The sequence below is a fragment of the Oryx dammah genome, unplaced genomic scaffold (assembly GCF_014754425.2).
Source record: "Oryx dammah isolate SB20612 unplaced genomic scaffold, SCBI_Odam_1.1 HiC_scaffold_9, whole genome shotgun sequence".
Lineage (NCBI taxonomy): Eukaryota > Metazoa > Chordata > Mammalia > Artiodactyla > Bovidae > Oryx > Oryx dammah.
Genome location: NW_024070193.1, coordinates 11,275,221 through 11,297,141, shown reverse-complemented (window position 1 = coordinate 11,297,141; position 21,921 = coordinate 11,275,221). Strand labels below are relative to the sequence as shown.

General features: G+C 42.9%; 1 protein-coding gene across 1 annotated transcript in view; it reads right to left on the bottom strand.

Annotated features, from left to right (window-relative positions):
* RAD54L2 (RAD54 like 2) overlaps positions 1-21,921 on the bottom strand; it is an 88,238-nt gene that overhangs the window by 31,934 nt on the left and 34,383 nt on the right. Inside the window, exon 2 of the mRNA XM_040247085.1 lies at positions 20,167-20,362. Within this exon, the coding sequence (XP_040103019.1) occupies positions 20,167-20,308 (142 nt within the window). The 5' untranslated portion in view covers positions 20,309-20,362. The remainder of the gene's footprint in view (positions 1-20,166; positions 20,363-21,921) is intronic.

The following is a 21,921-nucleotide window of genomic DNA, read 5'->3' as shown; positions in this document are numbered from 1 at the left end:
TCGAGACGCTACACAAGGTGGAATGGTTAGCCAAGTACGCGCAGCTCAACGCTGGCTGAAGTGAATTAAGCAGAACCGCAGCAGGAGTGGCACCCCCCCCAGCACGGCAGCTTGGCCTACACACCAATCCCCGCCCAGGGCTGCGCTGGCACAATTCAAGGTAGTGTTTTGCTGGGTCCTCTGACCTGCTTAGATAACGACCTCTGATGCTCTCTTGGCCTTAAGGCCTTTTGTTTTCATTTCTATTTCACAAGCAAATTTATTGAGTAACCACTTGCAGGAACAGCTGGAGGCAAGATTAGAATCTAGGCAGGATACAGTCAGAGTACAGTGGGCAGGCAAAGGGTTTGAACTTCATACACTGGGTAGTGCAAACTTGCTGCCAACTATTGTATTTATTTCTTCTGGTTTCTGCCTTGCAGAGTGGGCTGTCCCTTGGAGGGGGAACAACAAACCTGATAGCCTTTGAATGTCACACGTTTACTACCTAACATTCCAACTTGTGAGGCCTGGCTGTGAATTTCTGTCTGGCAAGGGTTGAATGTAGCCAAGCACAGTAGCAATTTGCAAATGATCAAACACAGTAGATAGACTTTTCATGTACAAAGAGTTCAGACACAGGTTTCCCCCTTCCTTTATACACAGCACACAGGTCTAAATCAGTTTCTCACCACCTACCATTCTTCGAAAGAATCCTCAGCTTCTGTGTTCAGGACAGGACAGGACAGAGTTGCTCAGTCATGTCCAACTCTTTGTGACCCCATGGACTGTAGCCTATCAGGCTCCTCCATCCATGGAATTTTCCGGGCAAGAGTGCTGGAGCAGATTGCCACTTCCTTCTCCAGGGGATCTTCCTGACCCAGGAATCGAACCCGGGTCTCCCGCATTGCAGGTAGACGTTTTACCATCTGAGCCACCAGGGAAGGCCCTGAGCTTCTGTGTTCAACAACCACTGTTTGCTTGTTCAAGTGGCTTTAGTTTACAGCTGTGCCCAGATGTGCTAGTATTTAAAGTCTGTTGTTATGGAAGTCAGTGTTTTTCAACTGTTTCATTACTGCTTCACAACACTTACTATGAAGCTTCTGGTCTCTATACAGGATTATAACATATACCAATGGTCCCCAACCTTTTTGGCACCAGAGACCAGTTTTGTGGAAGACAATTTTGCCATGGACCAAGGTCAGGGGGAGATAGCTTCTGGATGATTCAAGCATATTACATTTATTGTGCATTTAATTTCTATTATTAAATCAGCTCTACCTCAGATTATCAGGCATCAGATCCTGGAGGTTGGGGACCCCTGATATACATCTTAAACTAATTTTAATAATAAAACTGTTATTTCAAAATTAATATAATTGATTTTCCCTGAGTCAAAACATAACTTTTCACTGTGCTCTTTTGTACTTCCTAAATATTGAACCTCATGAATTTACAACCTACCCAAAATCATTAATTTGACTTTCAAATAATAGTTCACCCCAAAATTCTAAAATATAATCCACCAAAAGTCACCAAGGAAAAAAGATTAGAGTCCACAAAGAAGTAGAGGCATGTGCTTTGACAAAAGAAAATTAGTGTCTTCAGTGGTTTAAAAGTCAGTGACTATTACCACCCAACCTCAGGATCACGGAATCAGATCTAGTGACAAATACCTCTGAACTTTCTCCCTCATGCAAGCCAGCTGTGAGCAGTAATCACCAAAGTTATATAAACACCAACAAACACATAAGCTTCTCAGGAATCAGTTATAAATCCCACCATAACAAATATGATAGGCAACTGAGTAGCTTTGGGGGAAAAAAAAAACAAAACACCTACATTTCACTCATAAGAGGTGAGGCACAAACACTTCCAGAGCCTTTTCTCCAGCTATTCCATTTCTTCTTTTGCCTCAATCTTATCTGTATAAACAAAGATCAGTGGATTCCAAGTCTTACCACGTACCTCCTGACATGATGTGGAAGGATATATACACCACAACCTATGATGTACGTGTGTCCAAACACTGAACCTGAATCTGAAAACACCTAGATATGGCATTCCCAGTTTGCAAAAATACAGGGAACAAAGGACTATGTTAAACTTGATAAACAAGACCATATGGATGCACTCAGCAAAGTCTAGAGACTACAGAACGAGTGAGTCCTTTTCTTCTATCAATAAATTGCAAGAGTAAAAAAAAACCAAAAGAGGTAGATCATATCTTAGGGACTTCATATGTTAGAGAACAGATTAAATACACTCTCAAGTTTTTATAGATAAAATCTTTAATAGATTTATTTTATAAGTAAATAAAATTTTAGTTTATTTTATAGATAAATTTTATTTCTTTTTATTTATTTAATAGATAAAATCTTCTATAGATTTTACAGTGTTAAGGAACTTCAGTTCAGTTCAGTCGCTCCGACTCTTTGTAACCCCATGGACTGCAGCACGCCAGGCTTCCCTGTCCATCAACAACTCCTAGAGTTTACTCAAACTCATATCCATTGAGTCGGTGATGCCATCCAACCATCTCATCCTCTATCGACGCCCTCTCCTCATGCCTTCAATCTTTCCCACCATCAGGGTCTTTTCAAATGAGTCAGCTCTTTGCATCAGGTGGACAAAGTATTGGAGTTTCAGCTTCAACATCAGTCCTTCCAATGAATATTCAGGACTGATTTCCTTTAGGATGGACTGGTTTAATCTCCTTGCAGTCCAAGGGACTCTCAAGAGTCTCCTCCAACACCACAGTTCAAAAACATCATTCTTTGGCACTCAGCTTGCTTTATAGTCCAACTCTCCCATCCATACATGACTACTGGAAAAATCATAGCTCTGACTAGATGGACCTTCACTGGCAAAGTAATGCCTCTGCTTTTTAATATGCTATCTAGGTTGGTCATAACTTTTCTTCCAGGAGCAAGTGTCTTTTAATTTCATGGCTGCAGTCACCTTCTACAGTGATTCTGGAGCCCCCAAAATAAAGTCTGTCACTGTTTTCGTTGCTTTCCCATTTATCTGCCATGAAATGATGGGACCAGATGCCATGATTTTAGTTTTCTGAATACTGTGTTTTAAGCCAACTTTTTCACTCACCTCTTTGACTTTCATCAAGAGGCTCTTTAGTTCTTCTTCGCTTTCTGCCATAAGGGTGGTGTCATCTGCATATCTGAGGTCATTGATATTTCTCCTGGCCATCTTGATTCCAGCTTGTGCTCCATCCAGACCAGCATTTCTCATGATGTACTCTGCAATAAGTTAAATAAGCAGGGTGACAATATACAGCGTTGACTTACTCCTTTCCTGATTTGGAACCAGTCTGTTGTTCCATGTCCAGTTCTAACTGTTGCTTCCTGGCCTGCATACAGATTTCTCAGGAAGCAGGTCAGGTGGTCTGGTATGCCCATCTCTTGAAGAATTTTCCACAGTTTATTGTGATCCACACAGTCAAAGGCTTTGGCATAGTCAATAAAGCAGAAGTAGATGTTTTTCTGGAACTCTCTTGCTTTTTCCATGATCCAGCAGATGCGGCAATTTGATCTCTGGTTCCTCTGCCTTTTCTAAAACCAGCTTGAACATCTGGAATTTCACGGTTCACGTACTGTTGAAGCCTGGCTTGGAGAATTTTGAGCATTACTTTGCTAGAATGTGAGATGAGTGCTATTGTGCTGTAGTTTGAGCACTCTTTGGCATTGCCTTTCTTTGGGATTGGAATGAAAACTGACCTTTTCCAGGCCTGTGGCCACTGCTGAGTTTTCCAAATTTGCTGGCATTTTGAGTGCAGCACTTTCACAGCATCATCTTTCAGGATTTGAAATAGCTCAACTGGAATTCCATCACCTCCACTAGCTTTGTTCGTAGTGATGCTTCCTAAGACTCACTTGACTTCGCATTCCAGGATGTCTGGCTCTAGGTGAGTGATCACACCATCGTGATTATCTGGGTCATGAAGATCTTTTTTGTACAGTTCTTCTGTGTATTCTTGCCACCTCTTCTTAGTATCTTCTGCTTCTGTTAGGTCCATACCATTTCTGTCCTTTACTGTGCCCATCTTTGCATGAAATGTTCCCCTGGTATCTCTAATTTTCTTGAAGAGATCTCTAGTCTTTCCTATTATTTTTCTCTATTTCTTTGCATTGATCACTGAGGAACTAATACTTCCAAATAACCCACGATCGGGGGAAACAGATGGAAGAAGACTAGACCTGCATTCATAATGACTGAAAGAACGTCGCAGGAAGAAAATTACAAAGAACAGCCGAAAAAATACTTTAAGAGAAAAAGCAAAAGCAAAAGTTGATTCTTTGAAGCATAAATGCTACATCATCAGAGAGCCACCATCGCCACAACCACAACACAGGCCTAAAGAGACCCTTCCTGCCTACCCCTGGGGCTTATTCCCTTTTTTTGTTGTTTACAAGGTTCTTACCCAGATCTGAAGTTAGTAACCATTCAACACTTAACCTGTCTCTCCTTTTAGACTGTTGCTCCTGGAAGGCAGGAATTCTGTCCATATCATTCTCTAATGTGTCCTTCAAGCCTAATAAAAATGCCAGCTGCCCGACAGACGCTCAATAAATGTATGCTGAATTTTTTAAAATGAGCCTGTTTTTACTTAAAAAAAAAAAAAAAAACTACTAGAGAAAAATACACATGAATAAAAAATCCACTGAAGTACATTAGTTCCTATTCAGTATGTTTATGTTGCATATCTTCAAACATCACCATTTATGAGCACATATTGAAGTTCTCTATAGACTGAGCTTTCCCTGACTCAATAAATGTCAAGAAAAGCCAATATATTTGCCAATAAATGTTAAAAAGTTAAAAACTTACACAAAGCAATATGTGATTCACTTTTAAAATAATCATGGAAGCCAGCTTAAGGGGGAAAAAAATTCTCATCCTAGTTGCTCCTTGGGAAGAAGTAAATCTTCATAGCATTGATGCTGAAAGGAACTAGAGAATTCTAAATTAAACATCTTTTAAAGTGACATCTGAGATCAAGGGGACCGATATCACTCTCACTCACTCATGAGAGACAACCTAAGGCATGAAGAAAAGAAATGGCCAGCCTTTCCACTGCGCTCTCACAGGGGAAGAAGACAACTGCTCATCATTGCAAAAGATACCAAGACTGCACAGCAGTTCTCAGTCTCAGCACTGTGGACATCTGGGGATAGACAACCCTTTGTTGTTGGAGACTCTCTTGTGCATTGTTAAGAATGTTCAGCAGCATTCCCACCACCTCCATCCACTAGATTCTAGTGGCACCTTCCCAGTTGTGACAACCACAAAACATTGCCAACTGTCTCCTAGAAGAGTAAATCACTCCCTGTAGAGAACCACTGCTTTTAGCACAAAGTCAAATCACTAAAGAAACAGTTATTTGTAAGCACAAGGAAACCTCTTTTCAACCCATCTGAAATTCTAGCCCTGTGCTGCTGACAGATTTGATTTTGACCCTACTCAGCATGATGATGAAAATTTGGGGCCATCTCTGCAACCACAGGCAAGAATTACCAAATTCTCAGCACATCAGTCACAAAGGTACTTCTGAGCAAAGGCAGAGAGAAGACTAAGGCAAAAACCATGAAGAATTCTAGTTTAGTTTCTGAATAAGATATAGAGAGTTAATGAGAAAACATAAAGTGAATACTTGGCTTTACTAAAATCTTACAGACAAGGTAATGTCTAGAATAATTTCACAAATAAAAATTTTAAAAATCTAAATTAAATCCAAAGACGCTGATGGAAACCACATTCCTATCTTTAAAATTTGCCTCTCCTATGTCTTCTCACTTTTACACTCATGAAATAAAAGACTATCAAACAATATGAAAGACTGCTTAAACAGACTACAATAAAATACAGAATTTTTTTTTAAACAACAAAGAGCACTGTGAGCAATGTTGAGATAAGTCACAGACCAGATGCTATTAATGACATAAGTAGTAAGGGAGTATATCCAGAATACTTACACAAACACTTAAACATGAGAAGCATCATTACCCCAGTCAAAACTGGCATCATTACTTCAGAAATCTGAGCTGACTCTTGAACTATTCCCCCGCTTTCTGCAATCACTCAACTTCATTATTCCATATTCCAAGAAAACATCAACTAACATTCTGTGGCCTTATGCCAAACATGAATGCTGAATCACGTACACAGCTTGACTTCCCCCATTCCTTCCACCCCCCAGAATTCCAACAGCAGCCCCACACCCGGCCACCGCCACACATTAACAAGAGAAAGCCTGCTGCTGCCCGAGGAGCAGAAGGTGGAGAGAGAGCCAACTCCCGTCTGGAAATGGCTGCCGTCCTTGAGGAGCCACACACCAGCCGAGGCAGCAGGTGACTGGCAAGCGGCAGCCTGCAGCCGGCTTCCTGAGGAGACAGCCGTTCCTTCCAGACTCTGCCAAAGGCCTCAAGAGACAATAGGCTAGTCACTCTTTCCTCAAGAGTTCTCAAAGAGTCTCTCAACTCTCTAGTAACAATTAAAAAAAGAAATGGGATAGACATTAAAAAGAGAATGAAATTTTGCCATTTGCAACAGCATGCATGGACCTGGAGGGTATCATGCTTAGTGAAGTAAGTCAGAGAAAGACTCATACTGTATATTATCACTAATATGTGGAATCTAAAAAATAAAACAAACTAGTAATTTAACAAAAACGAAACAAACTCACAGATACAGAAAACAAACCAGTGGTTACTACTGGGGAGAGAGAGGGAGGTGTGGGCAAGACAGGGGTAGGGAATTAGGAGGTACCAGTCACGATGTATAAAATAAATAAGCTACAAAGATATATGGCACAGTACAGGGAATATAGGCAATATTTTATAACCATAAATGGAGTATAATCTATAAAATTTTTGAGTCACTATGTTATATATCTGAAACTAACATAATATTGTAAATCAACTACATCCCTGTCGGAAAAATAAATAAATAAATAGGCTAGGGATATGAATGGGAAATCAGGCAATAAAAAAAATTTTTTTTTTGCTTGTTTCCCAAAGTATGAGTGATCCAAACATAGGAAAAATAAAAGGAGAATTAAAGACTCAAGCAAATTATTCCTGGAAACTTAAGAATCACTAAACAGCCAGTGCTTTCTCCACCTGCATTCAGCACTATGGGGGAGTAATGCGGGTCCGTATGCTGCAACTGCTTGATAGGTGTCAGCGCTGAAGCTGGTTAAGAGCCATGTTAATCCATGCCAGGCTCCCTGCTCTTCTGGAGAGCTCCAACTGGCAGTCTCTCTCAGGGAGGCTAGCAGACAATCTCCTGGCATCTCCACTGAATCTGAGGGCCGAGAGTTAACAAGACCTGTGCACCCACTAAGTGAGGATTTAGGGAGAGGAATGAAGAGAACAAGCCTGCCTGCAACTTTGGGGGACTGTAGCCCTTCCCTCTGGAGTTCAGGCAGGTAAAGCCCTACATTCTCCTCCTGGAAATCCATTCTGAATGGTGACGGAGGCACAAAACAACGCGCAAATCTTCCTGTATGTGCAAACTCCACTAGGGCCCCCTGTAAGAGTACCCACAACAAACAAGAGGGAAATAGGGCATGCCCGCTGTTCCAGAGGGAATGGGCAAAGAGTAACACCAACAGCTCAAATTCTGCTACTTTCATTTGAGAGAGGACTTAGGTACGCACACCAAGGTGATCATCTTCCAAAATTTGTTACTGTTTTATCTGTTAAGCCTAAGAGACTAGAAGACAGTAAAACTGGTCCTATGAACAAACAAAAGCTTCCCCTGTAAGCGTACAGTGGAAAGGCAGGGCGCGAAATCCATATAACTCAGTTTATTTTTTCTTTCTGCTGATGAATGCTTTGAAGTACTGAGGCATTACCACAAAACACACACACACACACACTTGCCTGAAGGATTCAGTAGTTGAGAAAGGGCCAGTCTTCCACAAGCAGAGCATCAGACATCATGCTGGGAAACCACAGCAGGCAAGAGAGAGGTAAGGTACCTTTACAAACTCCCAAAATTAGAGAGAACTGCTCCAGCACAGAATTTCCTCCACAAAATGCATTCACATATAATTGAAACAGTTAAACGATTCCCATCAGACTCTTAATAATGATAAGAATTTCTGATTTGAGGGCAGAATACAAGGTAGGTTGAGGAGTGGATGCTGTGGAGGGCAGGGCTCAACTATCAGCTCCCATACCCTCGAGAGAAGCATTTAAACTCATGCCTTGGCAAAATAATAAACTATTGCATGTCACTGACCTCCTGGACTGTCTCATTAACTTAAGCCTTAAATGTTAACTCTATGAATGCAAAGGCTGGAGAGTAAACTCAGACAGATAAAGCACTTTCTGACCACGTTAGAAATAAGATAAATCTTAAAAAAAAAAAAAAAAAAATTTTTTTTTTCCTTAGGGTCACAGAAAATGCAGAGACAATATGCATCTATCTGGGAGCACACTGAGTCTGCTTCCTGATTAAAAGATCAGCTGGAACATAAGTACAATGTCTCTAAGCTGGAGGAGCACTCACCAGTGGCTCTCCCAAGACCTTTCACTCCACAGGGGAAACACTCCATAGATCTCTACCATATATGATCACTGACGACGATAAAACCTCTCCTCTCCTCATCTTCAAACACAAATTCTGTGCCTAAAGAAGTTACCTAAATACCCCACTTGGCTTCCCTCCATACCGTTGTACTCCCTGGTCTGGATTCTGACACCAGACTCCAAAGTGTCTCCCTGCCTCTGATTACTCCTCCTTCGATCCACACTGTAAAAAGAGAGCTTTCTGAATCTGACCATGTCAGAGTCTCCACCCACCCAGGATCTCCTAAAATACCTTAAAGCTGTCCCTTCTACCCATAAGATATAGTCTAAAACACTTAAGGCCTTCCCTGATTCCTAGCATCCAGCCTTCCTTCTGACCACCAACACCTGTACCCACACACCCTCTACTGCCTACTCTCTAGCCTCAAAAGTGCAGTGCTCCTGAGCTCTCAGGCCTTGGCTGAGGCTGTGTCCCTCTTTCCCTACCTCTTCATCTAACAGTTATGTGTTAGTGTCTAATGACTTACTTCTTTCTAACCCATAGCCTCTTTTGGGTCCTCACTCAAAGGTTAGCCTCCAGAATGCCTTCTCTAGGTTTCTTCCTTTTTATTTCAGCATGTGCCCAACTGCTAAGCTGTAGTGTCTGTCAACATAGCTGCAGAGAGAAAGTTAATAGCTGCTGCTGCCTCTCTTGGTAAGCTGCTCAGGGAACTTCATTTAAGCCTGGCACGTTCTGCTTCTGTATTCTAAACTGGACCAAAGATTATTTGAAGACTTCATGAGATGATTCAAAAAATACTGAAAAGCCTTCTCCTCCAGAGGGTTGCTGGGTAACTCTGAAGTCAGGGCAGGCACGGTACCTGGGGGATAACTGTAGTCCCAGTACAGGTCTGTGGTGAGTCTGCTAGACATGTACCCCACCCCATGCCCCATCATGCCCAAGTCCATCTAAAACGGCACTGGTCACTAGCTCTGCTCCCAGAAGCGCTGCGGCCCAGCCTACCTGCAACGCCTGTTATCTTTTGGCTAGATTTATTCATGTTACCAATATTACTCATTCAGTCCTCAAAACGGTAAATACAAAATACTACAAATATTCCCATTGTACAGATGAAAAAAAAGGTCCTTCACAAAGCTATTAGTTTGAACTTAGGTGTCTGATCTGGCTCCAGAGTCCCTGCTCTTAGCCACCACCCTGCACAATTTCTCCTGTACTCCCATTCCCCTTAAAGTTATAAAGGAAGAAAACAGAGTTCAGAAAGAGTCATACATGTACTGTGCCTTGATTTACAACAAAGAATAAAACAAAACTCTAATGCAGAGTAGATCAATTAACCATACTGGTGGGGGCTGGGGGGAATGAAGCTTGACTCTAACTCACACCACATAGAAATCAATTCCAGATGTATCTAAGACCTAAATGTGACGGTAAAACATGAAACATCTAGAAGACAACAGGAGAATATCTTCATGACCTTGGGGTAGACAACTATTTCTTATACAAAGCACAAAACAAAAAGAGGAAAAAATGATAAATTTGACTTCATTAAAATTAAAGCATCTATAGATCAAAAATACAATTTAAAAAAGATTATAAGACTGTTAAAAATACACAACTAAGAGAGTGAAAAATCAAGCAATATAAATGGGAAAGGTGTGTCATGTGTATATATCAAAAAGACATCCAGATATAAAAAATTTCTATAAACCAACTAAGAAATTTATGAAAGAAAGAAAAATGGTAGAAAACACGGGTTCAGGCACTTTACAAAAGTGAAAATGATTGTGAGCAGGTGGAAAAGAGCTCAACACCTAAAGTAATTCAGTTCAGTTCAGTCGCTCAGTTGTGTCCAACTCTTTGCAACCCCATGAATCGCAGCATGCCAGGCCTCCTGTCCATCACCAACTCCCAGAGTTCACCCAAACTCATGTGCATCGAGTCAGTGATGCCATCCAGCCATCTCATCCTCTGTCGTCCCCTTCTCCTCGTGCCCCTAATCCCTCCCAGCATCAGAGTCTTTTCCAATGAGTCAACTCTTCGCATGAGGTAGCCAAAGTATTGGAGTTTCAGCTTCAGCATCAGTCCTTCCAATGAACACTCAGGACTGATCTCCTTTAGGATGGAGGAAAATGGAAATTAAAACCACAATCAGATACCAACCCGCCCCCCCAACCCCTTGGATTGCGGGGAAGGAATGTTAAAGGCCCTACAAAATCACTCTGAACAACAGGGTCAGGGTCTGACATGTTTTCCTGATGCAGGTTTACAGAACAGGCCCGCCCCCAGCACACTCAAACTCTCTGCCCCTTTGTGTCTCTAAGCCCAGCACACAGAAAGGAAGGACAAGAACAAGCACCACAATCAGCCCTGCTTCATCTCTAACAGGGAGGCCATCTAAATACTGACACAAGCTATGCTGAAAAATCAGGCCAACAACAGATACGCAAGTTTTCTCCAAAAAAAGTGACACGTTTGTGGGGAAGAAAAGGAAGACAGAAATACAGAATACAAAGATCTGGCTTGAGGGACTTCCCTGGCAGTCCAGTGGTTGGGACTTGGTGGTTCCACTGCAGGGGGTGCAGGTTTGATCCTGGATCTGGGAACTAAAATCCCACAGGCCGTGTACCACAGCCAAAAGACAAAAAAAAGATCTGGCTTGAATCTGTAATTTAAGGAATGCCGCTCGTCATCCATGTTGAGAACAAAATGCTGAAGTGCAATCGAGTGTTCTCTTAACACTGTCTTGTCTGTCTTGGTGCATTCAGTTGCATAGTCTAACTGCTCCCACAGGCGGATGCACAGCCCTTTTCTCTGTTTCAGTGATTCCTCTTTGTTCCTAAAAACACCCCTTCCCTTCCCTGTCTTCGTCCAGAACAAGAGAACAACAGATCTAGAATTCAGGTTGCAAACTTTTCATTTTGTGGACGAGAACTTAAAGGCTCAGCAAGGACTTTCACAGGATCACAGAAGTGTAGATGAAGACTGCTTTGCCTGGTGGGGTGCTCCTCTCTATCACACACCAGAGCGCTGGGGCAAAGGCTTTCCTGGGCCACAGTGACAGCTTTAGCCAGCATGGACTGCCACCTATCTCTCCTACACCATCAGTTTCTCCCTCCCACCCTGATCAGTCCCACTGGCAAAAGAAAGTTTAAAAGATAAAACCTGTTCTGTTTGAGCCCCTATTACTGCACTGAAATTGATCACTTTGGGCACAAGGACCCCACACTGCTAAATCCAATGTCAATTCTTAGCCTTATCTAACACAATTGATCACTTCCTCCTTGAAATGACTTTTGTTTTCCTATCTGGATCCCATAACATCTTCTCCTGGGTGATCTACTACCTCAGTGGTCATTTCCTTTCAGTCTTCTTTCCTCAATCATCCTCATTCCCTCCCCACTTCTGCTGCCAAGTGCCTAGTCGTTCAGACCGTTTCTCTTATTCCTGGAATAATCTTATCCTGTCCTGTGATTTAGGTACCATTCATATATAGACATGCCCCACTTTTTTTTTTTTAAACGTAGAGTTCTCCTCTGAATTTAAACTCAGCAGTCTAACTGCCCTGTGGACATTTCAACTTCGAGGCATACGACATGTCAAACTTGTTTCTCCAAAATCAAACTCCCATCTGTCTCCAATCCATGCCTCGCCCCTGATTTTCCTAACCTTAGAAAATGGCATCTTAAAGTTGTTCAATAAAAACTCAGAATCCATCCTTATCTTCCCTGTTACTCTGACACAATCTGTATATATTTCATTAACCAATTCTCTTGGCTCTATCTTTAAAACATACCGAGAATCCAACTACTTCCACCAACTCCACCAAGCCATCATCTTTCCTGCCTTGAATTCTGATATATCTTCCTAACTGGTCTCTCTGATTTTGCCCTCATCTCCCTAACAGTCTAGTCCCCTACATATCAACCAGAGTGATCTTTCCTCTGTTCAAACCCTGCAATGGCTCCCATCTCACAGAATAAGGCCCCACACATAAGCCTCCCTCATTATTAATCCTCTCCAACATAGTGGTACCTCTGTTACTACGAATGAACCTACACCGACACATCAGTATCACCCAGAGTCCAGAGTTTACATTAGGGTTCACTTCTGATGTTGGACAAATATATAATGACATGTATCCACCAGGGTAGACCATATAGAGCAGTTTTACTGCCCTAAAATCTTCTGTGCTCCACAGATTCATCCCTCCTCTCCCTCAAACCTCTGGTAACAACTAATCTTTTTGTTTTTATTTTTTAAAATAAAAACTTAGAAAAGTAAAAATGAAATACCATGGAATTATGAAACAATCCTGGTTTTGAAAATTTTTAAATGGCACATGCAAAAAAAAAAATGCAATGGGATTCCAGCTTTGTAGAAATATACATCTGAAGAGAAAAATAACTGAAAAATAAGATATCAAATACTCTTGCTATCTCTGGCTGATAGAATTCTGTGTGATTTTTATATTCTTTATAGTGTTCTGTATTTCCAAAATTTAATTATAGGTGCATATTATTAATAATCAGAAATTTATTGTTAAATAGTAAACTCAACAAGCAGTTGGGCATCACAGATTTTGAAATATTATCCAAACTCCAGACACATTCTTTGAAGAAGGATCTAGGATATGAGGCAATCACAGGGTTCATAACATTTACTTAAAACTATTCTTAGAAGAAAAAGAAATCTAGGCTCAAAATAGGGATGTCTAATGTGACAGAAAGGTCATAATAAACAGTGAAAATTACAACCTCCATAACCTATGCTCCTTGTGAAGGGCCCTGGGGGCTTCCACGGGAGGGAGGAAACATTGGCTAGGATTCCCATTAGATTGCTGCAACTATTCCTCCCAAATGCCATTCTTCATGATGCAAAAGCCGCCCACTCTGATCTTAGTTTAAAACTGTGGAGGTTCCCGACACTTCTTCTACTTCCAGCTGCAAGACTCCTCCTGCAGACTGCTGGTGCTTACTGATACACTTGGGATTCACAGTGTAAGTCTGAAATAGCAGCTGTCAGAACTCAAGCAAATAAACCCAGGGTTCCAGGTATATCTCGAGCCACCACCACGGCCTTACATGCTCAAGCCCCTACCTAGCTCACCCCAGACTACCCTGCCCTTTGCTCTCTGTCCTCTAGCTAACAAGGCCTCCATCTTCCTGAGTCTAAACAAGCAGAGCTGTTCCCACCCCAGGGCCTTTGCCCTGGCCCTGTGCCTAGGATACTTTACCCTGATTCTTTATACTGCAAGCAAAGAGGACAAATAGAAGGGCGTGAGAGAAGCAGCACAAGTCAGACTCCCTGCAGGAGACTACGAGACGCAGGGGCTGAGAAGGAGATCAGCTTTCCTTACCCAGGGGTCCAAGGTGAAGGGGGTCACAGTTGGCATCTAGGAGGCTAGCTTTCTGTCAATACGATGGCTATGAAGCAGGTTCTGGAAGCACTAAGCATGTCACACCCCTAGCTGCTGTGCAAGGAAACTAGTGTCCTGATGCGCCATGGAAAACAGACAAGAATAGAATGAAATGGGGGACAGGAGGCGGGGGGGGGAAGGCCTATGTTCTAAAGAGATGTGCCCATCAAATCAGTCTGTGTCCAGATCCTGACTCACTTAAATAAACCAGGTCTTCTCCAAGTTTTCTGCTGAGGAGTCCTGAATTCCTATAGAAAATGTTCTTATCCCTTAGGGCACCATCTAAAGCATTCAAACTCCACTCTCAAATTTATTTGAAGAAAATCTAATTTTATCTTAAAACTTCATGTGAATACTGATTTCTATGCCCAAATTTTCATTATATAAAAAAATTTTGTTTCAATCCATACCAAAGTACTGAAGCCCCAAGCCCTGACACTCCTCCGCTAATTTCCCAATAAAACTGACACTCCAGCAAGGCCTGTCATGTTTACAGTGAAGCTCCATAAACTCCTAGTATCCCTTCCCCAACCTAAGGAACCAAGTTTGGAAATAAAACTCCTTGGTAAGCAATCATTCCTAGAAGAGCCAGTAAATGGTTTAAGCCTGTAGTTTTTGACTGGGGCTTGGGTTTTTACAATGAAATTCCTATTAAAAAAAAAAAAAATCCTACTCTTGTCTTAGCTGAACAAGGCTGTTCACAACGTGGGCCAAACAGCTTGGATGAGCAGAGGGCTCTCAGAAGAAAAGGGTGGTGGAGGACCCAGTTCTCCTACCAAAAAACCAAGAAAATAGCAGAGAAACCAGTACAACTAATGAAGTAAAAAACATACCAGAGGAAAAGAAATGGGGCATCTGGTTTTGCCTTGTAATAAATACTCCGTAAGAATAAGGATAACCTAAATGGACTGGTGGGGGAGGGGAATCTCATCATTCATTATGATTGTTACACACCTGGAGAACAACTGACATTTTGGAGGGAAACCAAGAATTGAATCCAGATGAATATTAATGGGAAATACATGAAGTTCTGATTAAACAAACATACTAAATTCTAAGGATCTCGCCCACCCCCAACCTTTACTGTACATTCAGCCCCAGGTTTCCTGCTGTTTTTCTCTCCTGCCTCCCTGCTGCAAGGAGATAAGAAACTACCTTGGGGAAATGATATTAGGATTTTTACCAGTTGCACAGACAGACCCTTGGAACTATTCCTTGGTCTAGATACTCTTACCTACAGTGGCCAAGTACACGAAAGGAAGAATCTACTATAGGCCTAAAGGGTAGAGTGACATTGAGAAAGACAAATGAACCAGCAAAACACAGGTAAATGAAAATATATCATGTATCACCCATGCCACACTCTCACATCCAATGCAACACATGTTAAGTAGTAACCGAAAGCAAACTTTTTTTGTAAAGACCAGATAATTCTAGGAGTTTCCTTCATCTAAATATTTCTAAGCACCTTACCTGGATCAAGAGATTAGAGCTCACGCTCAGCTAGAATACTGAGCCAAATAACCATTGCACAAGGAAAGCCAATTTCCAGACAGAGCAGGTTTTGAAACTCTGCCTCTAATAATGACAGACCCCCAAAAGAGCTGACCTCTAACTTTCCCCATCATTCCAAAAGAATATACAAAAGAAAAACAGGAATGACATGCCAATCCAAAACATCTCACAACATGCGACAGGTCCCGTCACCTGTGATGAACAAAAAGCACTATCTTCTTCCCCACTCTTTTGAAGACAAAATCATGAAGCTGTTCCCCAATAGCTAAAGCCACCATGTTCTATCATAGCCAGTTCTCACACTAATGCCTCACAAGTCAGCTTTGGAAGGTCAGTATCAAGGGGCAGACAATGCTCCAACTTAATGTAGCAAAGCTAAAAATATCTCTTAACTCGCCCCATTCACTCACTAGTCTGTTCCTTCCATCTTTGCAAAGGTTTCATAATCCTCCCAGGCTTTACTTAGTCCATCTTCAATCTGCCCCACATAGCCAATAAATAAATCCCACTGCAACAAATCTGACTTTGTATTCCTCATGTGCAGATCAACTGACTCAAAAGTTCAAACCCTCACTGACCCTTCCCATAAAGCTCCGTCAGAGACCTAACTGGTTTTCTTGATCTGCAGGCCATCTCTGTTGTGTACCGCTAGAATAACATTCCTAAAATAAAAGGTCTAATGGATGCTCCCGCAGTAAAATCCTCCATCAGTTCCATGTTGCCTCTAAAATAAATTCCAGATCCCTTCATGCTCTGACCACAGGTCATCACTGCAGGCTCACTCTGGTCATCCTCCTAAAGTGCTCAGCTCTACACCAAGTAGACAGCTCACCATTCTCTACCACATGCCATGCCTTCCCTTTATTCAGGCCAGTACTTCTAATTGCCCTCTCATCTCTGATCAACAATATCACCAACTTCTTCCTGCAAAGCACTTATTAAGAAGGAATGCAAACACATCACAGGCAGGGAATTATATGAATCTATGGTCTCAGAAGCAGCATGGGTTTGAAATAGGAGCGCCACCTTGGAAACCAAAGGCCCAGCTTTACCATTTTCTTACTAAGTTACACTGAGCAAGGCACTTCCCTTTCTGAGCCTCAGTTTTCTCATCTGTAAAATGCACCCACCCTACTTAACACACAGGATTACTAAAATAATCAAGTAAGACAAAACATTTCAAAATGCTTCTGAAGGGATGGAACTAAAGTAGTACTCAGAAATTCAGTTTTAAGTGCTACTAGGAAAAAAATGCTTAAATGAGCTAAGCATAATCTTAAGAAGCTTGAAAGTGATATAAAATAAACCCCAAAGATGTAGGAGAATATTCTAAAGTAGAAATGACAAAGAAAAGAAACAATATAGAGGCTCACCAAAGCCAGAAGGCAGTTCTTTGAAAAGGTTAGTAGGATAGTTCAGATGTTTCTGTCAACTATAAGGAAGTGCCGTCAGAGTGAAACACTTCAAATAGAAAGGGCTGTAGTAACAGTTTCCTTTTTGAAAGGGTATCTCAGCTGCAGCACTATTGACATTTGGGGCCAGATAACAGTGTGGCAGGGAGCTGTTCTATGCAGTGCAGGACGGTCAGCAGGACGGCTTATTTCTACCCACAAGATGCCAGTAGCATTCCTCCCCCACTCCCAGGAGTCGTGACAACCAGAAATGCCTTCAGACTTTGTAACCTTCCCCCGGGAGGTAAAATCAACCCAGGTTGAGAAAAACTGTTCTAAGAAAACAAAAGGGCCACATCACACTACACCAGCTAAGACTAGACTATTCATAGCTATTCCTAATTTTAGAACAGCTGGCTGCTCTGCCCATTAGAACTGCAGGATAACCAGCAACCCAAGATAGCAGAGGCAAGACTGAAGAAAATAGGCAGGTCTTGGATGTTTCAGCACAACTGCACACAGTGTTCAAGATGAGAGGACCAGGAAAACTGTAAGAACTGACACAGTGGCAGAAATACCACAAGTAGCAGAAGTATCATTTTTATTTCAGGGGAGCAAGGGTGGGGGGTGGGAGGGGAGGGTTGTAGTGTTTTAACACTATAGTGAAACATAAAAACGGTGCTTGCAAGGAACTCTGCTCAACTGTATGTGGCAGCCTGGATGGGACAGGGGTTTGGGGGAAAATGGATACAGGTATATGTATGGCTGGGTCCCTTCCATGTTCACTTGAAACTATCACAACATTGTTAATCGGCTATACTCCAATACAAAACAAAAATTTTTTAAAAATGCACTTGAATCAAATTCCAAGAAGTAAGATACCCTAACGGGGCCAAAGGAGACAGTACCTATGGAAACTTTTTCTTACTCACTCTGAAATTCATAAGCAATAAAAAGAAATCATTTCAAAATTTTAAAAAGTTATTTCATCAATAAATACATTTTCTTTTTTAAAAACTCCAATACAATAAGTACATTATTGAGACAAATCACAAATTCTTGCCACTTTTAAATAAATAATAGTAAAGTTCTCAAATTTATACCATACAATTTTTGAATAATTAAGAATCTGACCAGGAGAAAAGGAATCCAAGAAGCCAAGAGGGAAAACAGTATGTATATATCCATTATACTCACCGGCAGCATCTAAAACCCAGTCTAAACCTGATGAGAGTTCTAGAGGTGCCTGAAAACATAAATTTTGAGAAACCAAATGATATAAGAGCAAAAAGTGATACAGATACCTAGGGATCCTAATGCCATCTTAAGAACCATGAAAGGCAAGCAAAACAGTCTAATGGTATACCTATACATCACTATCTTCCGTAATTCCTCCTCATTCTACTTTATGGACAGGAACTATAAAACCAGTGGTAGCGAGACTCCAATGGAACAGGCTGGCAGTGGGTAGCAAAAGATGCCGTCCGGGTGAGGGCAGCGAGTGAAATGGTCATTTGCCTGCCAGAAGTAAACTGAAAATGGGGGAGAGACTTCTCGATAGTTTACGTGAAAGAAAATCGACCCCTGAACTGTGTGGCAGCTGTTAGGATGATTAAGAACTAAAGACATTAACATCAACAAAGAAAAAGGAGAGATGTTTATTCTCCTGGAATCTGGAGGATGACAGGAGTGCATCTTCACCAGGCTCCAGCAGGTCCAAGAAATGACAATCTACTGCAATTTCAGGTATAAAACTGAATACTGGGGTGTTATAAAAAGGCACATTTTACTCCTAGGATAACAGGAAGCTTACAAACGACTAAGTCCTGTGCCATGAAAGGCTAGCATTAACTGAGAAGCTGCTCAGATGACCTAACGCTAGACTATGATGAAAGAAAAAGTCTAATGTCACTTTCACAAGTTAGGAATAGGCGCTCCCGGTGGCGTGACTCGGGTGGTGGAGGAGTGGCGGGCTGCTACCGGAAAGGAGCGGAGCTCCTGGGAAGCTATTCCCCCACCCACCACCGCTGGAAGTCACGTCAGTGCTGCCGGCACCGCCTCGCTGCGGTGGCCATGATGTGCTCCACCACCGAGTCCCCACTCCCGGGAGCCCCGGCCTCTAAGTCGGACATAGCCGAGCAGAATAGGAGGGCTCTAACGCCAGGAGGACTGCCATGATGGTGTGCGAGGACTGATTCCCAGAGCCCTGCCTGACCTCCGACCCATCAGCATGGGGAGGATTGGCATCTCCTGTCTTTTTCCTGCTTCCTGGCATTTCAGCATCTCTCCAGTGGGGTGTCCCCGAATTCCGAACACCAACTTATGCCAAATTATCGTCATCAGCCTTCTGGCTGCTGCTGTCTCACTTTTATACTTTTCTGTTGTCATAATCCGAAGTAAGTATGGATGGCTCTCCAAAGAGAAGTTTCAAAGGGTACTTGGCACTAGTTACTGACATTGAAGCTACAGACACCAATAACCCCAATGTGAACTATGGCATCGTGGTGGACTGTGGGAGCAGTGGGTCTTGGATATTTGTCTATTGCTGGCCACAGCACAGTGGCAATCCTCACGACCTGTTGAATATCAGGCAAATGAGGGATAAAAACCAAAAGCCTGTGGTCATGAAAATAAAACCCAGTATGTAAACAATAAATATCTGCTTGGTAACCAAAAAAAAAAAAAAAACCAAGTTGGGAATAAAGAAAGGGTGAGCCAAGCAAACCAAACAGGAGTCCGGCAGGGGTCTAGCAGCTACACAGGGGCGTTCTCTCCCCACTGGGGCACTTTATGGTTGCCTGAAGTGGCTGAGAGGCAGACCAGCACTGCAGGAGTCGGGGTAAGCTTTCTGGAGTTGTGAACCCATCAAAGAACCTCTCCCCAAATAACGTCCTCAGGTTCAGAGAAGCAGAATCGTGAATGTAACTGAGGAAACTCAGAGGCCACCCTCAGTTACCCCTGATGGGTCTGCGGTCACCAGACCACAAAGTCTCACACAGGAACTCTGCCACTGACTCACTCCACGACTTCAACAAGCATGCTCCACTCTCAAATGTGTGGACCTAAGTGTGCACGTGGCCCAAGATGAGGTGAGGGCTAAAGGTCCCTTCAGTAAGTACCACAGTGAAGCTCACACAGAGGAGCAATTCATTTCCTGGGGAAGAGCATATGGGTTCACCGTCGCTGTGTTTCAGACTTTGCCTTCTCACGATGGATGACCTGAGAAATCCAACCACAAACACCAAGCTGTCTCAGCAAAAAATTTAATAGAGGAAAGGGAAGCAACCTCGGTCGCTCACGAGAGTCACTCACCATCCAGCAGGTCTTCCCCATCATCCCTGCTATGCTCCTCCACTGCCACCTCCTCCTCCTCCTCCTCCTCCTCTTCCGCATCCTCCAGCTCCACGTCTGGGTCCAGGTCTGGATCGCTCCCTGAGGCGGATTCGTCTGACATGGCTCCCAGAGGTCCTCAGTGGACATTACCGTCTCATGGTCCACTGCAGGGGTCCTGGGAGGAGGACACGAGGCAAGAGAATCACTAAAGGCTTCACTTAGGAATACACATTTTTCAAAGAGAAAATGTCAAGGATGAATATCCTGGTTAGGTATGGAGCTAAGCATACCTAAAATCTCACCCTTTCCCACAAGGACACTGGCCCTAAGACATACTGTGGTGACTCTGTTACCTGCTTGTCTGGTCCCTTTAAGGGATTTTCTTGTCCAAACACCCCATACCCTTTGGAATCTCCATTGGTCCATTCCTTCATGCATTAACTGCTTCCTGAGCACCAACTCAAGTCAAGGCTACGGTTTTTCCAGTGGTCATGTACGGATGTGAGAGTTGGACTATAAGGGAAGCTGAGCGCCAAAGAATTGAGACTTTTGAACTGTGGTGTTGCAGAAGACTCTTGGAGTCCCTTGGAGTACAAGGAGATCCAACCAGTCCATCCTGAAGGAAATCAGTCCTGACTGTTCACTGGAAGGACTGATGCTGAAGCTGAAACTCCAATACTTTGGCCACCTGATGCGAAGAGCTGACCCATTTGAAAAGACCCTGATGCTGGGAAAGATTGAGGGCAGGAGGAGAAGGGGACGACAGAGGATAAGATGGTTGGATGGCATCACCAACTCAATGGACATGAGTTTGGGTAAACACCGGGAGTTGGTGATGGACAGGGAGGCCTCGCGTACTGCAGTTCATGGGGTTGCAAAGAGTCAGACACGACTGAGCGACTGAACTGAACTGAGCACCAACTCTTTACATCTCTGTAGATATATATACATGCATATATAATCGCAGGCACTCAGGCTTTGGGGACACAGTACAAAGTAGAGAAAAGCATGTCAGAAGGTGGTGTGTGCCAGAAGCTATTATCTTATATAGTGTGGCGGAGGTAGGGGTGGGGAATGGGGACAGGAAAGTTCTCATTGAACAGAGGCCAGAAGGAAAAGACAGCCACACAGACATCTGCAGGGACTGTGTCCAGGCAGAGCGAGCAGCAAAGGTGAGGTCCTGGAGGAGCTGGGAGTGCTCAGGGAATAAGGAGTAGGCCCTATCTTGGAGCACGACAAGGAAGATGGTCCATTCTCCCATCACCTGAATAAAATGCTTACAGGCAACTGACTACTCATCACACTGTCACTCCTCCCGAGTAGGTAGGGAGCCTCAGAACGCCCGCGCCCACAGCTCAGCTCTCAGGCTCTGCCCTAGCTCGTGGCCCAGTTCCAGCTCCATTTCTTCCAAGAAGCCTTTGTCCGCTGCGCCTGTCTTCTGGGATCACATTCCCTCTTCTGAACTCCAGCAGCCATGCTGACCAGGCTGACCTTCACTGAAGGCTTCATATGAGTTACTTGGCAAAGTGTTTGCCTTCTTTGGTTTCTCACCTCCTGACCCAATAGTAAGCCCCTAGTGGCAGGGATTTAGCTGGGAACTGTTTCTTTGTATCCTAGAGCTAGAAGCATGTCCTATTCAAATCATTCCTATTCACATTCACTCTCTCCTGCCAATCTGCTTGCTCTATTATATTTAGTATGTGTCAGGCACTGCGCATGTTTGTCCACCTCTCT